Source organism: Cynocephalus volans, chromosome 11 (genome assembly GCF_027409185.1).
Source record: "Cynocephalus volans isolate mCynVol1 chromosome 11, mCynVol1.pri, whole genome shotgun sequence".
Lineage (NCBI taxonomy): Eukaryota > Metazoa > Chordata > Mammalia > Dermoptera > Cynocephalidae > Cynocephalus > Cynocephalus volans.
The window spans coordinates 4494835-4518531 of record NC_084470.1 but is presented as its reverse complement, the minus strand read 5'-3'; the positions used below and the strand labels follow the sequence as shown (position 1 = coordinate 4518531).

Genomic DNA, 23697 nt, shown 5'->3' with positions numbered 1-23697 from the left:
TCCGGTTTTGAAATTTCTATTTCTTTTCTGTTGTCTGTCCTTCCATTTATGAATTTTGAAAACTTTCACAAAATTTGGACAAAAATGTATAGATTTGCTTTTATGTTTAAATATCTACCTCTTTGCTCACGTGTTACATGAGGTTTAATCACTGCTAAAGTGTTCTGAGGAGGAAAGAAATGCTGTATTTCCCTTTCAGCGGTTTCCGATGAATCGCTTCCGTACAACTGGTTGACAGGCAAGCTTTCCATTGCAAACTGTGCACATAAACTTTGAAAAAAAAAGGCAGGTTCAAAAGCTGTTATAACATAGCATCATAATGTAACACTATTTACATAAGTTGTTCAAAAGTTATCAGGCCACTCTTTCCACATCTAGGCATTGTGCAAAAGGAAGTAATTACAGACTGGCCTGGGGCACACTACTTCCTTTCAAGGAGGTGATATTCATTGGGATCAAATCATCACGGTAATGGGTACTGACAGACACCTGTGAAAAAACGAATGGCTGCCCTGTGCAGTGAGAAAGCTTAGACAGTAGAATCCTTGTTGCGCTACATGCTGGCTGTGTGATATCCAGCAGTTACTTAACTTCTCTGTGCTTTAGCTGTCTCAAACATAAACATAATGATAAAACCCATCTTTGAAGTTGATTTTGAAGATGCAATCAGATGATGTATTTGAAATATATGTTGCATATTGAAATCTCAATAAATACTTCTTCCCCTGCTTTCACCTTTAAATATGATCAAACATTAGATGGCATTTGACTCTACTTCAAAGACGCCAAATTATAAATCTTGAGTCCAGGAGACACTGTAGTGGAACCCTCCAGGTGAGCACGCACAGCAAAACAGAGGAGCTGTATACACACCTTAGTCACTTAGTTGCCTTTTCGGTTATCATGTTGACTGTCTCAGTATCACAGTGCTTGTGTGCAAGTGACCCTTATTTTACTTAATAATGGCCCCCAAGTGCAAGAGTAGTGATGCTGACAATAGTTATAATTGTTCTATTTTATTATTGGTTACTTTTAATATCTTAAAGTGACTAATTTATGAATTAAACTTCATCATAGGTATATACTTATATGAAAAAACATAGTATATTTACTGTTTGGCACTATCAGCAGTTTCAGGCATCCACTGGGCATCTTGCCTGAGGGGGAACTGTCATACTTGTCTGGCACATGAGCAAAGACATAAGTGAGTAGGGCTAACTTAGGGGAAAACGTGATCATAACCAGTCAGATTCAAGTATATTCTACCCAAAAGAAAGCACTTGAAATTTCATGTCACTGATGCTTCATAAGCACTGTTATTTATTGTGTCAACCTGCGTGTCAAGTTTGCTGTGCCTTAGAGAATGTCCATGTTCTTGCACACTTGAAGGGAGAATATCTCTTCCCCTGAATTGAAACCTACCCTGAAATCAGCACCAAGAATTCAAGTAAATTGAAATTCAATTTGTTTACATCAGCTACATGCTAAGTATGGAGATGCATGAGATACTATTCCATCCTCCAGATGATACCAAGCCCAACAGCTAAGATATAAAAAAAAATATTGAAAGAGTACCACCATGTGCCAGGTAATATGCCAGTTGTTGGGCTAATTACAAAGTTTAGCTGATTTCTGGGACTCATCAGTGAACTAATTCAGTAAGTGTTCCCACCAAATTGCAAATTTAGTGAGTCATCATTGTCTTGAAACTCTTGTGATCAACTAAAGACCCTGCAGCTGCTGCCATGGCCCTTCTCAAAGGAATTTCTTCTAAATTGTGGATGGGGTGGATATTTCTCCCAAGAGATGGCTTGTGGGCTGGATACCCACTTCTTAGCACCCACCCCCAAACCAAGCATCCCACAACCTTCTCTTGCAAAACTCTGGCTATCTTCAGGTGGGCATTGGGCTGGACCTCCCCTCATAAGCAATCCACTCCTTCCCCAGGAAAGTAGCTTTCTAGAGAAGCACCCTTGGACTAGAACTGCGGTTCCTGTGCCCTGCACCTAAAAAGAAATTAAGATGGATCCCATGAAAAAAGTTAGGGACTCATGATACAAATCCTACCTCTGTGGGAAATGTTCATTAGCTTCTGCAACAGTTCTTGGACCCAGTAACTGTTTCCAGTGTTGCAAACCATTGCCTCTCAATAAAACAAGGGCGAGAGATGGACCTCTGTTAGAGAGGAGAAAAATTAGTAAAAAATTTCTAATAAAAAATGATGAAAGTATGGTTCAGCAGCTAATTATATATAGGCAATACACATGCATGCTGATTAAATAGACTAAAAACATGTCAAAATCATCCCTTTACAGCATTCTGAAGTTAATTTCTGTTGGTATACTTTCAAGAGCACATGTGTAAAGGGTGGAAGCAGAGAAAGAAGGGGGAAAGGAGGGTCTGGGTCCTTGCAGGTGGTTCCTTCGCTGTTCCCGTGCTGTCTGGATTTCTGCCTCAGTTGCTATTTCAGTTATTTTTCTAGAAACCAGACCGATTTCTAGTATGTCATTCTTCTCTTAGAACTAGTGATCTGCAGGATTACAAAGGCCTTGAGAATCGGTCTGTCGTCTGCTTCAGTTGGATTATGTGGCACACCCTGGATTTCTGGCATTCAACCCAGCTGGACTCCAGCAACTCCCCCTGGCACCTTCCCATTGCTCCAGTGACATTTCAGGAAGACTTGAGCAGTGATAGGAGCGGGACTTATGTAAGAAATAGACTAAGAACCTATTTACAGAATTGAGAGGTTTGGCAACTTGAACAGAAAGCAGAGTTAAGAGAAATTTTAAACGACTCAAAAATAAACCAGACCACTTTCTAAAGCTGAACTCTACCTGGTCATGTTTTCTATAAGTTTCCCAAAATAGTCTTCATTTTCATATTCCTTACACAGTGTTGTTGCTTCTTCTTCTGATAATACTACTTGTCTTTGCATCAGTATTTTAAAGCCTTCATTTTCAATAATATTCAAAACTTCATCTAAATAAAAACAGTTACCTAAGTTTTAAACTGGTAAGTTACTGATTACATACACAATACATAATATATTATCATAAGGGTATATAGTGCATTTCATTCTCATATGAAATTTAAAAGTTTGCAAAAATAGCTCGTTAGGTTTTCATTTCATTTAAGGTGAATAATACTTTTTATCATATCAAATTATAATGTTATTCCCATTTTTTTTTTTTGTCACACAGGGATCAAACACACACACACACACACACACACAGAAGTATCCTAGTAAATACTTTCTCTGGATGTACATGTGTGTGTGTGCCGATAATAACTTAATAGCCAACCAATGCAAGTATATAAATCTATAAATAATTTTTATATTAAACAGTCCTTATTTTATTTGTCTTTTGGGGAGAAATAAGTTGACTGGATACCCAAAAGTATTTCTCAACCACCTTCTCTCTTGCTTGATTCTCACTAGAGAAGCCTTGAAAATCCAATACCCACATCTCCATCCTTTCTTGTGGATAGTACGGCAACATGATCCAGACACAGTCAATGACATATAAAGGAGATATGCTTGGGATTCTTCTGAGCGAGGCGCCCAGGCAGACCCTCTCTGCCCTATACCACCTTCTGATTCCTGCTTTTGAGCACTGGAGGGATGTTGCTGGAGGGAGCTGTGGAGGCCACCCTGCACCAAAAGAAATAAGCCCAAGCACAAACGTTGACTCAGAGCCCAGACAGCTTTACGCCCCTGATCAAGGCCAAAAAATGCATCCTGACTGATATATTACCTCTCTCCCACTGGATAGGAAATAAGGTCAATAAACTAGAACTAAGAAAACAACTGTGGAGTTTCCCAAAGTAGCTGACTAGAGAGGTCTGGTGCTAGTCCTCTCCCCATAAAAAGAGACCAAAGCAACAGACAAACAGATATGTTTTGACCAGAACAATGGAGAAATATGCTGCAGAGCACCAGGAAAGTGAAGAGATCCTTGTGAAGTGTGGAAGAAGGGAAGGACCATAGAGAGCAGAGGAGGGCATCCAGCCTTGACCTCCCATAAGGACCTGCCCATAACCAGGTGGACAGAAGGTAAGCTGAAAAATACCCCAGATGTTCCTACTACCTCAAGAGAGTCCCCCAATCTTTTGGGACCCAGACCTAGTTGGAGAGTAGCTGGAAGTTAGTGCAGCTGCAGGCTTATAGTGAAAGCCGAAGGAAATTAAAACCCCTCCTGCCCTGAGCGACTGAGACACAGCACTGCCTGGGAGCTGAAACCGCAGAGGGAATGCACCCTGCCCTGGACCCAGTGAGTCTGACTCCCTTTGTCGGGAGGCCCTGCCAGCATTCTACTGTGTTCATGTGGGTGCCAGCGGGACCAAGGCACAGGCTGCCTGGAGCCTAGGACAGACAGAAAGACCAAGACCCCAGCATCTGAGCCCACACAACCCTTCCCCGTTAACTGCTACCACCCTCCCCCCTGACCTGGGGTCAGGCCAAGCAGCTGTGGGTGGGGAAGCTGCTAGTAAGCGGTTATTCCCCGTGTTTGCATGTACCAGTCCTGCACAACTCTTGGTCCTGGTGAGTCCACAGGTGCCCACACTGACAGCCAGCCTAGCAGTGGTCCCTCCTCCCCACTCCTCCACAGCTCTAGGAAGCTGCTGAGTCCTGCAGCATCTCTGCAGGCTTGCTCCAGACTCAACAGCCAACCCAGTAGCCCTCTATAGAGCTGCCAGGACCTGCTGCAACAGTATACACCTGCTCACCGACCAACAGCAGACCAGGTAAGGGCTCTGACACCCCAAGTCAGGCCTCTGCAGAGCTGCTGGCCTTGGCTGCACCCTTGCAGGCTTGCATCAGGCTCAACAGCTGATCATGCAGCCCCCTTCAGAGCTGCCAGGCCCTGGAGCAGATGTGTACACCTACTCCCAAATCCACAGCTGATTTGGTAGCAGCTTTTCTTCCCTACAGCACCCATCTAGAAAGCCACTGGATGCTGCAGCATGTATAAAGCCTCGATCCAGGCTCAACAACTGAACCGGTAGCCCTCTACAGAGCTGCCAGAACCTGCTGCAACAGTATACACCTGCTCACTGACCAACAGTGGATCACCTACCCCAACAGGAAGCTGCCGAGGTCCCTACCACCTAGGCCACAAAGACACCCACAGACAACTTTAAGATTGAATACAGTTGAAGAAGTCACTCACCCAGATCCAAACTTAAAATGCCCAGCCTGACTGTTGATACAGAACCCTTCTACAGGAAAGAGTCTCCCTTCAAAATCTACTCCTAGAATTAAAAGAAGTGACTACACTGCCAGATGCCCAGACATCAGCACAGAGGTATGAGAAACATGAAATAACAGGGAAACATGACTCCCCCAAAAAAGGACTACAATTTGCCATGACCAGACCCCAAACAACAGGCAACTGATGAATTGCCTGGAGAGGAATCCCAAATGGCAATACTAAGGAAACTCAAAATGACAGATGAAAAAATAGAAATCACAATATAGTCAAAAAGAAATTCAAGGACATGTAAGAGAAATTCAACGAAGAGATACAAACAATAAAATAAATCAAGCAGGAATGCTGGAACTGAAGAATTCATTCAAAGAAATAAAAAATACAACTGAGAGCATAGGCAGCAGGCTAGAACAAGCAGAAGAAAGAATCTCCAATCTAGAAGACTGGCTTTTTGAATTAATACAGTTGGACCAACAACACTGATTTGATCGTCACATATTGTACACAAATACTGATAGCCAACTCTGGACCCCATAAATATGTAAATCCATTATGTTTCAATTTAAGAAAACATCTGTAAGGAAAGAGTAAAGCAAGCAAAGTATTATCCATGTTAGCAGTTTAAGGGATAACTTTCCTCAGAAGTACCTCACATAAGAAAAAGAAAATGAGAGTATTTATATGGTACTTAACATTCAGAAAGGTAAATCACATCCAGTCCTAGAGGACACTGAAGTGGATTTTTTTTTTTTTTTGCATTACTAAATTTTTAAAAAGTTTTCTCATAGACAGCTTAAAAGGTAACAACTAATTCTCAAGTAATTGGCACATGATAGCTTCTTGTAATGACTCATGATAAAAGCTGAGGGGAAGTATTCAGGGAAGGTAAATCTTCATAGAGCTAAAGAAACTTGACTTAATGGCAGAGTGGATGGGTTGAACACCCTTGAGAATCCTTCATAAAGCCTTATCTCATTTGTTCTCTCTGTTAGATGAACCCAAAAGAATTATAAACCAGGTATACAGAGGGTCCACAGTATCCAACTGTTAAATTAAAAAGTGTTGGGGAGTACCATTATTTGCAAGATGATATTGAATTCCCTTGACCTCACCACTAGAGGACTAAGTTCCACTTAAAATTCCATTTTACATAATAATAAATATTGTATTTTGTTTTTATTGTTTGTATAGTGTTAATGAGGATTTTCGAACATCATGTCCAGCATTCCAGTGATGCCATCTGAAACACTATTCAATGACACATATGGAGATATAGATAAGGGCATGTTACAGTTGTATGGAAGTTTCGTGGACTAACCTGATCCATAAAAATCACACTTCAAAGCCCAGACCACCTTCATCTTACTTCTCATCAATCACAGACAAATTGCTAAGCACGGTAGTTAGCAGTCAAATAAATGTGTAAAAGTCAGTTCCATCTTCTGTATCTACATGATCTTGAAAAAATTTTGAAGAAAAAGAAAGGGGAAAAAATTCTACAAGAATCTGAATGAAACACCACCATCAGCAACAACAAAAACTGAGCTATCTACAAAGAAACAAAAACCAGGCTGACAGCAAGTTTTTCCTCGGCAATACAAAGGGCCACAAGTCAATGGACCAAAGTCTGTAGGTTTGGGGTGGGGAATTTATACAAAAATAAAAAATATGTATAGCCAAACACATTTTCTTTCACATATAAAAGTAATCGAAAAACATTCTCAAATATGCTAGAGCTCAGAAAACAAAACAACTAGGCACATATTTTTTTTTAAAATGTGCTTAAATATGTGCTCCAGCTAATGAGAAATTAATGGACATTTTAAAGACTCTGAGAAGCACGAAAACCAGTTCATACAGGGAAAATTCTAAACACCTCTGTTGTAAACCTGATTATAAACAAAATCTAAATCGCAAAATTTTATCAAAAGATAAAACATGTATTATAAAAATAACTTAATAACCACTGTTGGTGTATTAAAGCCTCAAACAACACTAGCAGAAACAAAGAGCACAGAAATTGGTAATGTGGTTGGATTGAGAATGGAGAGAGAAGAAAACTCTACTGAACTTACAACATAATGGTTCGCTCTTGACTTTGAAAAATAATTAAATATGAGTATTAATATTCTTCAAATAAAGTAAAACCAATCATAAGTAGAACTGAAAAAGTGACATTTATCTTCCAAAACACTAGAAAAGATAACACAAAAGATTCTTATTCCTTATAGCAAAATACAGAAACTGAAGATTACAATAAGGAAGCATAGAAAACAGAAATAATAAAAACAGCTGCACTAATAAAACTATATGAACTAAAATCCTCTACTAATTAAAAAAGATTCCCAGATTAAGTCCAAACCTTTTCCAAATTGTATAGGTAGAACACTGAATACTAAAATTTATGAGTCAAAGCTAATGTAGGAATGTTTTCATTACCAAGCAAAAAGAAATTATAATAAATGGATGAAAATGCGATGCAGTTACAAAAGGAACAAAAATAGAAACCTAAGATATCAAAATAAATGTAAAGGGATTAATATAAGTAAGAACAAAATTAATTACGAAAGAAAAACAATCAGAGTGCTTTTTGAAAGAGATCCTAATGCTGTTGTTTTTTTAAAAGTGAGCTTCTAGCAAATCTAATCAAGCAAAAACTGAGAGCACCCAAATAATCCCCATTGTTAGTAAGAAGTGGGTGCAATGGCCCGTCATGATGTTAGTACAGTTTTTGGTGGAATGCTGATACGTTTGAAAGCCAAGAAATGGGGTCCTGCGGCTTGGATCCAGGGACCCACCCCTCCTCCTGCAACCAGGCAAGGAGCATGCCAAAAACACCACTTCCGTGTGGGTGGCCCACCACAGCCACCACCATAGCCATGGCTGCCGCAGAAGCAGCTAGATGCCACAACCACCTCGCAGATAGCCTGCCAGACACTCGAGTGCATTGACACAAGGAGAGTCACCAATGGAGACCAAAGAAAAGAAAAGGTCCTCTCTCTCCACAAGGCCCATTCCAGAGTGACAGAAGAAGCATATGTTCTCTGATAATAGTGGGGGACCTGAACACCCCTCTCTTAGCACTGGACAGATATCTAGGTAACAAATCAACAAAGTAACTGTTACTCTTGCAGAAGGATAGAAGAAATCTAGGGTTATCAGAGGTGGGAGGGTGGAGGGAGAGGGGGATGAGGAGAGATTGGATGAGGGGCATAAAGAATAAATATGATTTGTAATAATATATATGCTAATAATATTGATTTTATCAGCATACATCAACGTTGAACCCCCAAAATACGTATAATCAATTATGATTGAATTAAAAAAAAAAAAAGAAAACCAAGAAATGAATGAATTTCAAGAAATGCATGAATCGCCAAAAACTGACCTAAAAAGTTTTAAAAACTGGAACAGATAAGTAACCATGGGAGAAATTTAAAAAGTTGTGTAAAAGCCTGCCTGTCCCCTCTAAATCAGGAATCAGCTTGCATTTATTAATACATTTTAAGTTATGTATAATTCATCGTATGTATAAAACTCTCCCAGAGTGCTTAATACAAAGGAAGGTTAGAGTAATCCTACCACAATACCTAAAAGACTAATGAACAATATTTTAACTAAAATAAATACCTGTCCTACCAAATGAACTTCAATAGCATGGTGTATACCATGAGTTGGTTATTAAAGTTTATTCTAGGAACCCAACACTAGAACACTAGAAAATCTGTGACCGTCCCATCAATAAGTCAGTAAGTCAAAGAAGAAAGAGTATTTTATGTTCATCTTATTAAATATTTTTTAAAAAGCATTGGATTACATTAAAAATCTTTTTATTTTACTTTTATAGTAATCTAAGAATAGAAAGATATTGCCTTAAGCTGATTTAAGAAAATGTCCCTGAAATCAAAAGCCAATGTCATAATTAAGAACACTTGAGATATTAATAACTGTCAGAGAAAAAAAAAAGGCAAGATGTGACCATAACTGCTGTTAGCTATTTAACATTTTCTGAAAGTAATAAACAATCTGTAAAGATAAGAAAATTGAACAAAATGGATAAAATAAATGTTTGCACATAATCTATGTGGAAAAGTCAAGAGTCTATTTTAAAAAGGTAAAACAATTTAGAATCAACATTAATTCAGTAAGGTGGCCAGTAAGAAATAAACAGAAGCCATGGTCTTTCTTGTACAGGAAAAAAAAAAACAGGTGGAAACGATGACATTCACCATTAACAGCAACAACAGCAAAACTAAGAATAACCCTAAAAAGAAATATCTGGGCACTAAAACAGCAGCTATAAACAACTGACATTTACTGAGTGCATACTTTGGAGTAGGGCACTTTACATTTATTCCTACATTTAATTAAACATAATGCTATAAACTATGTAAAGAAAACTGTTATACTGAAGTAAAAGATATAATAGATGAACTGAATAAAGGTACATTATATTTCTTGAAAGTAAATGAGAATAAATGAAGCTGTCAATTTTACCTAAGTTACGTAATCCACATAGACTTTGCTCTAGAATTTCCTGGAATGATCCAGAACAATAAAATGTCAATAATAGCTAAATATTTATTGAAAAAAAGGTGATGGATGACCACTTGCTACCAAAAGGCAAACACAGGTAAACCTGAAATGACCAAAGTTGAGTCTGGAAGTCAAGCTGTGGATCAGTAGGGAGTGATGTCTAACAATTAGTCGCACATTTTGCTTTTCCTCACTTTAATATCTTCATTGTCATTCTCAAACAGTAACATTTGCATATCACAGTAGCAATATGCTATTAACAGCTACTATCAAAATTCTTCATATGAGAAAACAGTATTTGTTTGGGAAAAAGTATTTCAACAAACTTTTAAGAGTAGAAGGTGAGACCTTTGGAACTTGGTTAGAGTGGGTATACTTTGCTTAGAAAAAAGGAAAGGATGTGTTTGCTGCCCGGGAGCGGGAGTCAGGATGTCAGTGGCTACCCAAACCAACAAGACCAATTTGGACACAGAAAATGTGCCAAATACTGTTGAGAGCTCAGAAAGGAGGACTGATCATTTGAAACTTGGATCTGGCAATCTGGAGGTCACTGGTGCACTTGACCAGAATAGTTCTGGCAAAAGGGAGAGGATAAGAGTTAAAAAGTCAATTCAGTGAGTATAGACCAGCCCTTGAAAAGTTGCCTATTTTAGGGAAGCATAACATCAGGATATCAGCTGAGGGAATATTGGCATCCAAAGAAGTTTTTCTGGTTTTGTTTTTATTTTATTAAATTATGTTTATTAATATGTAGAGCATGTCTCTGTGCTAATAGGAAAATCCAGTCTTGAAGGAAAAAGTGATGTTGCAAGAAAATAAGTGGCCTTTGCAGGTGTGAGGTACGTGGAAAAGCGGGCAGAGATGTCACTCATGGAACAAGAAAAGGGCCTGGCCTTTGGTAGATCACGTACACAACAGGGTTGCTTGCCTTCTCTCAGACAATAATATTGCTTTTTACTTTACATAGAAACCAGGAATCAACAGATTAGAAACTCCCTCAACTTCCTCCCACCAGACACATAAATTGGACCTGCATCTATCTGGTTCTCTTTTCCTCTTGCTGTATGGAAGGGAAATCTCTTGTCTCTAAGGCCAATCCCATACCTTTGCTACAGAAATCATGTCCTTCTGGCTCTCAATGATCTTGTCCTGTTCTCTTTCTTTTGTGTATCTTTAACTGTTCCTTCTCTACTGGTTGGTTCCTTCCCACAAGCATTTATATATGATCAGATTTTTCCAATCTCAAATAAAATAAATAAAATAGGTCAAATATCACTTATTTAATTATGGATAGCTCTGATTATGTTTCCTTTAATCTCTCACCTCAGTTTGTAGTCTAACTTCTACAGCAAGCACACCTCTGAAACTGTTAAGATCCTCTCTTCTTGGCTAGCTCAAACTGAGCTTTTCAGTCTCGGCCTAAGCCATGCTTCCTCCAAGAAGCTTTATGTAGCTTTCCCTTTGCTTGGCTAAGCCATCCCATCCTTATCCTTCCAGTTGAATATGGGCTACACGACCCAACGAAGTGCTCACCCAGTGCCATGGCCATGTCTTATCATAGCACTTTCCAAACTTTACTGTAACTACCTACTTATATGGCGTATTGTGCAACAGACCATTGTTATTAATCAAAATATAGGTTATGCTGTTTAGCAAATTAAACCTAAAATCCTAGCAGCTTAGCCCAGCAGAGACATTCTCGTTGCCTGTATGTATTCCATGTTCATAGTAAAACTGCAGGGGTGGATCTGCTCTTCACAGTCTTTCATCAAACTGAGATTCTACCATCAGCACTTGCATCAGCTGGAAGGCAAATCCTCCTTGGTCACCATAACAGGGGACAAGGGAAGAGAAATGGAATATTAATTGTAACATGGGCTTTTTATTGCCTTAGCCAAGAAGTGACACACACTGCTTCCCCTTACAATTCATTGGCAAAACTAATCACATGGCACCATTCAAGTGCAAAGGACTGAAGAGTACAATCTTCCATTTGCCCAGATTGCAGGCTATGGGGGGTGAGGAGTGGGGTGGGGAGAACAGTCATCTACCATGACACTAATCTCAGCATCTGCAGTAACTCTTTCTTGACATTATATTTTCAATACCTAGGACAGTATTATTGGCCAACTGGTAAGTGCTCAATAAAAAATTTTAATTAAATAAATGAGCAAAGACTTTATAAGCGTAAAAGAATTAGAACTTTACATGAGTGGATTGTGTGGTATGTAAATTATATCTCAAGAAAGATGTTATAAAAAATCATTAGAAAAAAGAATTAGAAAAGTCTCAAGTAGACTGATAGGCTCAAGTAAATAAAATTTAAATGAAAATGAAAATTAAGGTCAAACATTAAACATACTAAAATGACAGAATTGTTCAAAACAATGAGAAACACACTAGCTCCTGATTAATAGGACATTATCAGCAAACTGAGATAAAAATCATTTTAAGTTGCATAGAAAGATGTCTAACCTCATTTTTAATCAAGACACACATATTTAAACAAGGCAATTCCATTTTCTAATTAAACTGATAATGACCATGAAGGTAAATTACCTAATACTAACAAGGTTGTGAAAAGACAGGAACTCTCAATATTTGGGGTGATAGGGAACAAATCAGTATCACACTTTCAGAAAGCAATGTGACAGTATATATAAAAGTCTCTATAAATGGTCACATTTTTTCACACAATAATTTTATTTCCAGTAGATTAGAAATAGAGTGAAAGCCATTGACAGATAGTCATTAGAGCATTAATTCTAAAAGTAAAAATTTGAAGACAACTTAAATGGCTAACAATAATGAAATGGTTATGTAAGAACTTAAAATACATACAATTTTGTAATATATGAACATTAATATCTTGTTTTTAAAGAATATTTAGATACATAAATAAATGCTCAAGATATAATGTTAAGCTGAAAAAGGCAGTATACTAAACTCTGTGTGTATGTACACATATATGTGTAAAGTCTAGAAGGAAACAGACCAAAATATTAATAAGGTATTATGGAAACTCATTTCTGTTAAATTTATCTGTTTTCCAAATGTTATTTAATAATGACTTTTACTATTATTATTAAAAGGTCATTTAAATGATTTTTCAAACGGAGTCTGTAAAGACTTTTTAACAACACAGAAAATATGTTTTTAATTTTATGAAGTTGCTAAAGCAGGATGCAAAATTGCATAAAGATGTTATTTAAAGTATTAGTTTATAATTATACATAATAAATCACTGGTTTAAAATACAGAAAAATGTTACTGAAGAGTTAGTTCTGGGAGGTGGATGAAAATTGTATATAATGAGAATTTACTATTTTTCTAATCAGAAAAAAAAAATAGTAATCTTTATCTTTTCAAAAAAGAATTTGTAGGAAGTCCAGCTAAGATAGAGTAAGCATGCTCCGACTAATTAAAACTAAAATCCCTGCACAGAATATATACAATGAGTGAAGAAACTGAAAAATAAATAATTGCAGGTATATTAGAAAGGTAAATGAAAACCCAAAGAAAATTCAATATTGAGATGAATTTTCTGGGATAACCCCCCACCCCCCATATCTCTCAGCTTATACTAAAGGCAGATCAAATACTGGAACTGTGCAGAGGGCATGGACAGATACATGAGAAGCTTTCTCTTCTGGCAGAAAACTAGATTAATAGATTTACAGCCAGAAAACAAAGGAAATGAGTCCATGAGACAGACCCAGAGAGGATGGGGGCTAGACAAAGTAATTCCTGAAATCTGTTTTGACATAATAGTCTCACCCCTGAGGTGTGCATGTGCTATGCTAATATAAGGAAATGCAACAAAAGCTTGAGAACTGAACAACAGTGTAGACCACTACCCAGGGGATTTGGTCCCTGTGTTGTGTACAAATAAGGCAGTCCAGAATAGCATTGCAAAAGCTTTGAAAATAGAGCTAACATTGGAAATGGCCCACAGTAGTGGGTTGGGACCTGTGGTCTGAACCCAACCTGGCTAACTTACTTATAAAACAAACAAACAAATCAATGTTCTCCAGGAGATTTTAAAGAGATTCAGTGTTCCGTAACATAATATCCAAAATAACCAGCAACCAGGATACAATCCAAAATTATACAACCTATAAAAACCTAAGCAAATATTAGCAACTATAAAGTGAAAATACAATTGATAGACAGCAATCCCTTCCTTACCTATAGGAATTTTCAGATAAAGAATTTAAAGCAGCTTTTACAACTATGTTTCATGAAGTAAGGGTAAACACTCTTGAAATGATTGAAAAGATAAAAGTTCTCAGCAGAAAAATAGAAGCCCAAACTCAAAGATAAGCTAAAGAAAAGTATGCTCAGATACATTGTAATACAACTGCTAAAAATCAAAAATAGAGAAAAAAATCTTGAAAGCAGTCAGACCAAAAAAAAAAAAAAAAAAAAAAAAAAAAAAGAAGGCATACATATTACTTATAAGGAAACTATGCTCCTAATGACTGTGGATTCCTCATTAGGAAGCAGTGAGGGCAGAAGGCAGTGGCACAACACTTTTTAAAGTCCTAATACCAAAGAACTGTCAACTCAGAACTTTTGGGGGTAGTGGGGTGGGGGGTGGTGAGCCAGTACAGGGATCAAACCTTGGACCTTGGTGTTGTATCAGTACCACGCTCTGACCAACTGACCTAACTGGCCAGCTTCCCCAGAATTCTATATCAGTAAAAATATCTTCTAGGAATGAAGGCAAAGTAAAGATATTCTTTTATGAAATAAAACTTGCCAATAGACATGCTCTTAAAGAAATGCTAAAATTCTTTAGGTAGGAGATAAATATTGGAGGAAATGTGGAATTTCAGGAAGAAAGAAAGGATGACAGTAATTTTCAGGGTAAATATAATAAAAAAAGTTTTCTCCTCTTAAGTTCTATAAAATATTCATCACTGCTAAAAAGCAAAAAATTACAATATAGTCTGGTGGAGTATTCAATATATGTAGGGGTAATACACATGACAACTACAACAGATCGGGGAAAGAGTAGAAGGATTTATATGGTTTTAAGTTACTACATCTCACTTTAGTGATAAACTTGTAGCTGTATGTACTTTTAAAGTTAGGTAGATACATTGTAATCCATAGAGCAACCACTAAAAGAAATAAACAAAATATATATAGTTAAAAAGTCAATAGATAAATTAAAATGGGACACTGAAGAAGTATTTAGATTCCAAGAGAAGGTAGGAAAGAGGAAACAGAGAAAACAGTTCCAAACTGTATCAGTTAATGGCATTTAATGTAAGTGGTATAAACATAGCAGTTAAAAGACAGATTGTCAGAATGGATGTTTTTTAAAAAAGAATACATTCTATGCTCATGGACTGTAAGGAGAGACTTTAACAGGTAATGGAAATGATTATGACAAGCCAGATGCAAAATGGGGAGAAGGGAATGCAGCAGTCCCAGAGGAAATAAAAGCAATGAAAAATAACTATGTTTTTCACCTCTTTTTCTTCTACTACAAAGGAGAGGTTATGAGTGCTCGATTTCAAATTTACCCAGAATTCCAAGCTTTGAGCTAAGATATGGCTTAGATGACAGATTTGCTTGGAGGTGACGTCCTAATCTGAGGCCTCTGGGTGTTGTAGGCAGCATCCAGGAGACGCCAGCCATAAACCAGACCCAAGCGCTTCTAGCCTCTTTGTCTAACATGAAAGAGGCAGCAGTCATCCGCCGACTCAGGCTGAAGATTCGTGGCTCCAATTTTTTTATATCATCTGTGTATTTAATGCTTGTCATTTCCCATTAATGGGATGTTCTTTTCTAGAGAACATGAATGCTAGGAAATGGATTAGCCAGAACACGTCTCTTGCATATTTCAAGTATTCCTGAGTCGGGGTGGAGACATGTCCAGTCATGTGAAATTAACTGTTTGCAGAATTCAAGAATTAAACTGTATTAATAAACAGTTAGCTATTGTTACTGTGTATAATATAAACCTTTCCATAAACTTTTTGAAGGACCTTCATACACCTATACACAATAATAATAGCTAACACTTATTAGGCATTTACTTCGTTTCCAGAACTTTAAATGTGTTATCACCTTTAAGTCTCACAACTCAATGAAGTAGGTACTGTTCTTATCTCAGTTTCACAATAAAAAAGAGTAAAGTATTGATACATATTGCAACACAGTTTAAAACATCATGCTAGGTAAAATAAGCCAGACACAAAAGGACAAATATTGTATGACTTCACCTGTATGAAATACCTTAAACAGGTAAATTTATAGAGACAGAAAGTAGATAAGAGGTTGCCAGGGGCTGGAGGGAGAGGGAAATTGAAAAATGATTGTTTCATGGGTTTTACCTCTAGGAGACCCACTGGGTTGTCATCAGGAAGATCAAAGAATAATCCCCTCATTTTTGAGCAGAGGGAAAGAAAAAGTAAACGTTTAAAAATAATGCCCAGAGGAAATTTAATCATTTTGAATACAGCCCAAGAGTTCTCATAAAAGTTTCTACAGAGAAGTACTTTACCAGAGCCTTATCTGATCTGGGGAAAGGGCAATCAGACAACCGCAATCCCTCTAGCCTTCCTGTCTCACATAGGGAAAAAATAAAAAGGCTAAGAAATGCTCTGGATTTCATGGTCCAGGGATTCAGACTGACTGAAAGCTTGGATTTAATCATAAGATTACAGAATGCTTCTCCTCCACAACGCCTTACCAGTACATCAACAGGACTCCAGTATAATAACAATGGATTTCAATTGACAGAGTTACAAGACACAAACTCTATTTAAGGAAGAGTTCTTAGGGAAACCCAAAGACAACCCAGGGGTGGGGGGAACACTAAACTAAAGGGAACTGAGGCTCTGGAACCTATGGCTACAGTAAACATAAAAGTTTAGTTACCTCAGTTCCTGTTATCTGATATATTATGCTTGGTTTTCAACAAAAAAATTTCAAAGTATGCTAAAATGCAGGGGAAAACCCACAGTTTGAGGAGACAAAGCAAATATCTAAACCAAACTCTGATAAAACAGATTTTAGAATTAACATAGCAGGTAGGGAATTTAAAATAATTATGATTAATATGTTAAAGGTGGTAATGTAGAAAGTAGACAACATGAAATAACAATGAGTAATGTAGGCAGAGAAGAGGGAAACCAAAAAAAAAAAAAAAAAAAAAAAAAAACCAAAAGGAAAGGCTAAAAATAACAAAAACACTAATAGACATGAAACTCCCCAAACTGAAATAGAAAGAGAAAAAAAGAATTAAAAAAAAAAAAAAAAAAAGAAAGAAAATAATATCCAAGAATTGTGGGACAATAACAAAGGTATAATATATACATAATGGGAATGCCAGAAGAAGAAAAAAGAAAAAAGCCAAAGAAATAGTTGAAATTGTAATGGCTGAGAATTTTCCACAACTAATGACAGACACCAACCCACTGATGCAGGAAGCTCAGAGAACATCAAGCAGGCTAAATACCAAAAATTTAAACCTATGCATATTATGTTTAAATTGCAGAAGAACAAACACAACAGAGAAATCTTGAAAGAAGCATAAAAAACAAAAAACTTTTCTGTAGAATAGGATAAGAATTACATTGGACTTCACATCAGAAACCATACAGGTAAGAAGAAAGTGGAGTGAAATATTTAAGGTATTTGAAACAAAACCCCACCAAACTGGAGTTCTGTACCCAGAGAAATTATCCATCAAAATTAAAGGATAAACAGAGACTTTCTCAGACAAGCAAAAACTAAGAGAATTTGTCACTTGTAGACCTGACTTACAAGAAACATTAAAAGAAATTCTTTAGGGAGAAAAAAATAATATATGTTAGAAACTCAGTTGTACAAAAAGAGAAGAAGAGTATCAGAGAAAGAAAAAATAAAGGTACAATCATATATTTTATTTTTCTTACTCTTTATCTAATAGATAACTGCTTGTTCAAGGTAATAATAGCATCAATGTATTAGGTAATTATGACTTATGAATACATGAAATGAATTAATACAATGTTATAAGGGACAGGATGGAAAAATTGGAAATTCTCTGTTATATATGCATTATGCATGAAGCAATATAGTGTCATCTGAAAGTGGACTTAGATTAGTTGTAAATATATATTACAAACTCTAGGGCAACCACTAAAGTTTTTTAAAAATAAAGTGTACCTGACATGTGTATTAGTGTGCTTGGGTTGCCATAATAAAATACCTCAGACTGGTGCATTTTCTCACAGCTCTGGAGGCTAAAAGCCTAAGATCAAGGTGCCGACAAGGTAAGTTTCTGGTGAGGCCTTTCTTGCTTGCCTGGAGGTGGCTGCCTTTTTGCTATATCCTCACACGGCCTTTTCTCTGTGTGCATGCATGAGGAGTGAGCTCTGGTATTTCTTCTTAAAATGACAACAATTCTATCAAATTAGTGACCCACCCTTATGACCTCACTTGACCATAATTAATTCCTTAAAGGCCCTATCTCAAAATACAGTCATATTGGGGGTTAGGGCTTCAACATTATGAATTGTGGCTGGGGGTGGGCAGGCAGGCAATTCAGTTCATAATAAAAAGCTAAGAGAGTAGAGAAAATAGAATAATATAAAATGCCCAATTAAAATCAGAGAAGGCATGAAAAGAGTGAGATTAAAAAAGAGAAAGAAACCAAAAAGAATTGCAATAAGTAGAAAACAGTCACAAGCCTGGCACATGTTATTCCAACTGTATCTATAATCACTTTAAATGTTAATGGTCTTAATATGCCACTTGAAAGAGATTATCAGAGTGAAATAAAACAACTAAATAATATGTTGTCTACAAGAAATCCATTTGAAACATAAAGACACAGATTAAAAGTAAAGGGATAGGGAACCTTATACATGCTATCACTAATCAAAAGAAAGCTGAGTAGCTATATTAATCAGAATAAGAAAAATTATCAAAGAGGGACATTTCACAGAAAGAAACAAGTCAATTTGCCAAGACATAACAATCAATAATGTACATGTACCTAACAGAAGAGCATCAAATACATGAAGCAAAAGCTGATAAAATGCAAGAGAAATAGGTAAATTCACTATTCCAGTTGGAGACTTCAACATCCTTTATGAGTAAATGGCAGAAACAGCAAGCAGAAAATCACTAATGATATAGTAATCAATCAATTTGATATAGGTGACATTTACAGAGTGCTTCATCCAACAACAGCAAAATACATATTCTTCTCAAGCTCTCATGGACCATTCACCAAGACAGACCACATTTTTGGCCATAAACCACATCTTAACAAATTTTAAAGAATAGAAATCATAAAACATATGTTGTGAGACCACAAAGGAATTAAAACAGAAATCAATTACAGATAGCTAGAACATTCCAAAATATTTAGAAATTAAATAATGCAATTCTAAATATCATATGGGCTAAAGATAAACTCTCAAGAGAAATCCAAAAGTATTTTGGATTTCTAAATGAAACTAAATGAAAATGAAAACAGAACTTATCAAAATCTGTGGTATGCAGCAAATGTGGTGCTAAAAGGAACATGGAATGCATGTATTAGAGAAAAAACAAGATCTAAAATCAATAATCTAAGCTTCCACTTTAAGAAGAGCAATATAAACCTAAAGCAAGTAGAAGAAAAAAATAATAAAAATTAAAGCAAAAAGCAGCTGGATGGGCCCTCTCACAGCAGGCCTGCCTAGCTGCCCTGCCCACTGCCCAGAAGCAGCTGCACAGGCCCCCTCACTGCAACCAACCTAAGTGTCCATCAACAGATAACTGGATAAAGAAAATGTGGTACATATGCACAATGGAATACTATTCAGCCATTAAAAAGAATGGAATCCTGCCATTTGCAGCAACACAGATGAGTTTGGACAAAGTTATGTTAAGTGAAATAAGCCAAGCACAGAGAGAGAAATATGTTCTCGCTCATACGTGGAAGCTAAAAAATAGTTGATCTCATAGAAGTAGAGAGTAGAACAGTGGTTACTAGAGACTGGTGGGGGGAAAGGGAGGGGGATGAGGTAGGAGGAGAGGGTGGTGAGTGAATAAAAAATAGTAGAGAGATAGGAAGAATGGATGTAGTGTTCCACAGTAACATAGGGGACCTACAGTTAAGAACCAAACACTGTGTATCTTTCAACAGCTAGTCAGGATGACTTTGAATGTTCTTAAAGCAAAGAAATGACAAATGTTTGAGATGATGAATATTCTAAGCCTGATATGATCATTGCACACAGTATGAACATACCCAAATATCATATTGTACTCCATAAATATGTACTATTATCATAGGTCAATTAAGAAAAATAAATATAAAAGAGAGAGAAATAGAAAGTAAAAGAGGGGTTACCAGAGGCAGGGAAAGGGAGGTGGGGGAGGGGGAACCAGAAGAAGGTTACTAGACCATTATAAAGTTATAGTTAGATACAAAGAATAAGTTCTGGTGCTGTAGGGTGACAGTAGCTAATAATAATGTATTAAATGAAAAAAGGACCTTGGGTCCTCAAAACAAAGAAATGATAAATGTTTAGGCAATGATAGGATTAGCTCCTTATACAATATATGCATGTATTAAAAAACAAACTGTACCCCATAAACATGTACAATGAAAAGAATAAAATTTTAAAAAAAGCAAAAATAAATCAAATTGAAAACAGAAAGCCAAAATAGAAAATTACGAAAACCAAAAGTGGCTCCTTGCAAAGACTTTAAAAAAAAATTATGAACCACGCTAACCAAGAAAAAGAGGAAACCCAAATTAATAATATTGGAAATAAAAGAGGGGTCATCATTACAGATTCTAAAGGCATTAAAAATATATATTAAGAACAGGTCTTTGCTCACAAAATTGCTAAATTTAGATCTTCATCTAAGTTAGATGAAATGGACCAATCACTTGAAATACACTACATAGCAAAACTCACATAAACAGAACCAGATAATATGTATAGGCATATGTTTATTAGAAAAATTAAATTAATCATTAATAACATCCCCAAAATTAGAGCAGCAGAACCAGATGGTTTCACAGGTGGGTTTTACAAAACATTTAATGAAGATATGATGCCAATTCTCTACAATCTTTTCCAGAAAATAGAAGTAGAAGGAATACTTTTGAACTCATTCCATGAGCCCAGCATTACCATAATATCAAACGAGATAAAGACATTGCAAGAAAGAGAAACGGCAGACCTATAGCTCTCATGAATGTAGATGCAAAAATTCTTAACAAAATACCAGCCAATCAAATCCAACAATATATATACAAAATCACACACCATAGCAGAGCAGAGTTTATTCCAGGTATGCAAGGCTGGTTCAACATTTGAAAATCAATGAACATAATCTCTGTATTAATAGGCTAAAGAATAACAATAATGTGAGGGTATCAATAGATGCAGAAAAAGCATGTGACAAATCCAACACCCATTTGTGACAAAAACTCTCAGCAAACTAGAAATTGAGGGAAACTTCCTCAGTTTACTAAAGGACGTTTTCAAAAATCCTACAGTTAACATCATACTTAATGGAGAGAAAATAGAAGATAAAAGGTAAAGGTATTTCCTCTCACCACTCCTATTCAACATCATATGGAAAATCCTAGCTAGAGAAATACAATAAAAGGAAATAAAAGGAGCAGAGATTGGGAATGAGGAAACAAACCTGTGTGTGTTTGTTTCACAGATGGCATGATTGCCTATGTGGAAAATCCCAAAGAATCACCAAGGACAAAAAAACTGGAACAAACAAGAGACTATTATAGCAAAGTTGCTGGTTACATTAACATACAAAAGTTAACTACTTTTCTATGTACCAGCAATGAACAATTGGAATTTGAAATTTAAAACAATACCACTTACACATTAGCACTAAAAAATCAAATACATGGGTAGAAATCTAACAAAATATGTAAAGGATCTAAATAAAGGAAACTACAAAACTCTGGTTAAAGAAATCAAAGAAGATCTAAATAAATGAAGTGATGTTCCATATTCACAAGTAGGAAGACTCGATATTATTAGGATGTTAATTCTTCCCAACTTAATCTACATGTTCAACATATCCCAGTCAAAAACCCTGTAAGTTATTTTGTGGATATAGACATTAAAAAACTGATTCTAAAGTTTATCTGGGAAGACAAAAGACCCAGAATAGACAATTCAATATTTAAGGAGAAGTACAAGGTTGGAGAACCAACACTACTTTAAGACTTACAATAAAGCTACTGTCATCAAGGCACCTTGGACTCAACAAAAGAAAAGCCACATAGATCAACAGAACTAGATGGAGAGCCCACAAAGGGACCCACAAAAATATCGCCTACAGATTTGTGGCAAGCAAGAGGCCATACAGTGGGGAAAGGACAGTCATGTCAACAAATGATGCTGGGACAACTGTACATCCACACACAAAATAATAAATCCAGACATACACATTACATGACGCACAAAAATCAACTCAAAGTGGATGACAGACCTAAATGTAGAACACAAAACTATAAACCTTCTAGAAGATACACAGAAGAAAATCTAAGTGATTTTGGCTTTGGCCATGAGTTTTTAGATATCGTACTAAAAGCCCAATCCAAAAAACAAAAAAAACACAAAAAAAACAAAAAAAAACCCCACCAAAAAACTAATAAGTTGGACTATCTTAAAGATAAAAAACTTTTCTGTGAAAGACACTATTAAGAGGGCCGAGCCCGTGGCGCACTCAGGGGAGTGCGGTGCTGGGAGCGCGGCGACGCTCCCGCTGTGGGTTCGGATCCTATACAGGAACGGCCGGTGCGCTCACTGGCTGAGTGCCTGTCACGAAAAAGACAAAAAAAAAACAAAAAAAAAACAAAAAAAACACACTATTAAGAAACCACAGAGCCAAAAACTCAAAGAAAATATTTATTAAAATGTGTGATAAAAGACTTGTACTAAAAATATACAAAGAAATTTACAACCTGGCAATAAGAAAAAAAAAAAAAAGACTCAATTAAGAAATGGACTAAAAAGATCTGAAGAGACACACCCCCAAAGAAGATACAGAGATGACTAGCAAGCACATAAAAAGATGCTCTGAATCATAGGTCATTAGGGAACTCTAAATAAAGGCAACAATATACACCTGCAAGGGGTCTTTGAAAATTTCATGGAAAATGTATATTATGAAGAAACCATGCATGGATTGAAAACCTTTTTTCACAAAATAAACTCCTGCTAACTTGTTATAACAGATCTAAACAGAAGGTAGTTTGAGGCACTAAGAAAAATAAGGCATCAGTTTGAAAAGAACACCTATCAGAGCAACATGAATGCTGCTAACACTGAAGCAAGAACAAACCTCAAATTTATGCTGAAGCTTGGGGCAGGTAAATGGCAACTCTACTATTTCTTAAGTTTTCTGTAAATCTTAAATTATTCTAAAAAACAGTCTATTCATTTAAAAAATACTATGTATGTATTAAAAGAGATTCAAAAGGCAAAAAGACAGAGACAAAACAAAACAAAACCTTCTAAAAAAGAAAACTGAAAAAGATTTCACTGGTAAATTCCAGGAAACATCTAAGAAAAATGCAGTGCCAATTCTACACTGTCTCTTCCAGGAAACAGAAGAGAAGTGATTACTTATCTCATTTTATGAGGACTGCATTACTCTGACACCAAAACCAGATGAAGACATTACAAGAAAAGAAAATGACTATCCCTCATGAATACTGACACAAAGTCCTCAAAAAAAGATTAACAAATCAAACCCAGAAATCTGTAAAAACAACATACACAATAGCCAAGCAGGGTTTATCTGGAGAACTGCAAGGCTGCTTCAACATTTAAAAATGAAAATAATCCACCACGTTATCAAACTCAAGGAAAAAAAGACAATCATATTGATACAGAAGAAAGTATTTGAGAATATACAACGTCCATTCATGATAACAATTCTCCCCAAACTAGGAATAGGAGGGAAT

The 23697-nt window shown here is 36.4% G+C and overlaps 1 protein-coding gene across 1 annotated transcript in view; it reads right to left on the bottom strand.

The window, feature by feature from the left end:
• NME8 (NME/NM23 family member 8) overlaps positions 1 to 23697 on the bottom strand; it is a 62553-nt gene that overhangs the window by 6763 nt on the left and 32093 nt on the right. Inside the window, exons 11-13 of the mRNA XM_063114702.1 lie at positions 2835 to 2979; positions 2068 to 2175; positions 119 to 270 (exon numbers count right to left, since the gene is read on the bottom strand). Of these exons, the coding sequence (XP_062970772.1) occupies positions 119 to 270; positions 2068 to 2175; positions 2835 to 2979 (405 nt within the window). The remainder of the gene's footprint in view (positions 1 to 118; positions 271 to 2067; positions 2176 to 2834; positions 2980 to 23697) is intronic.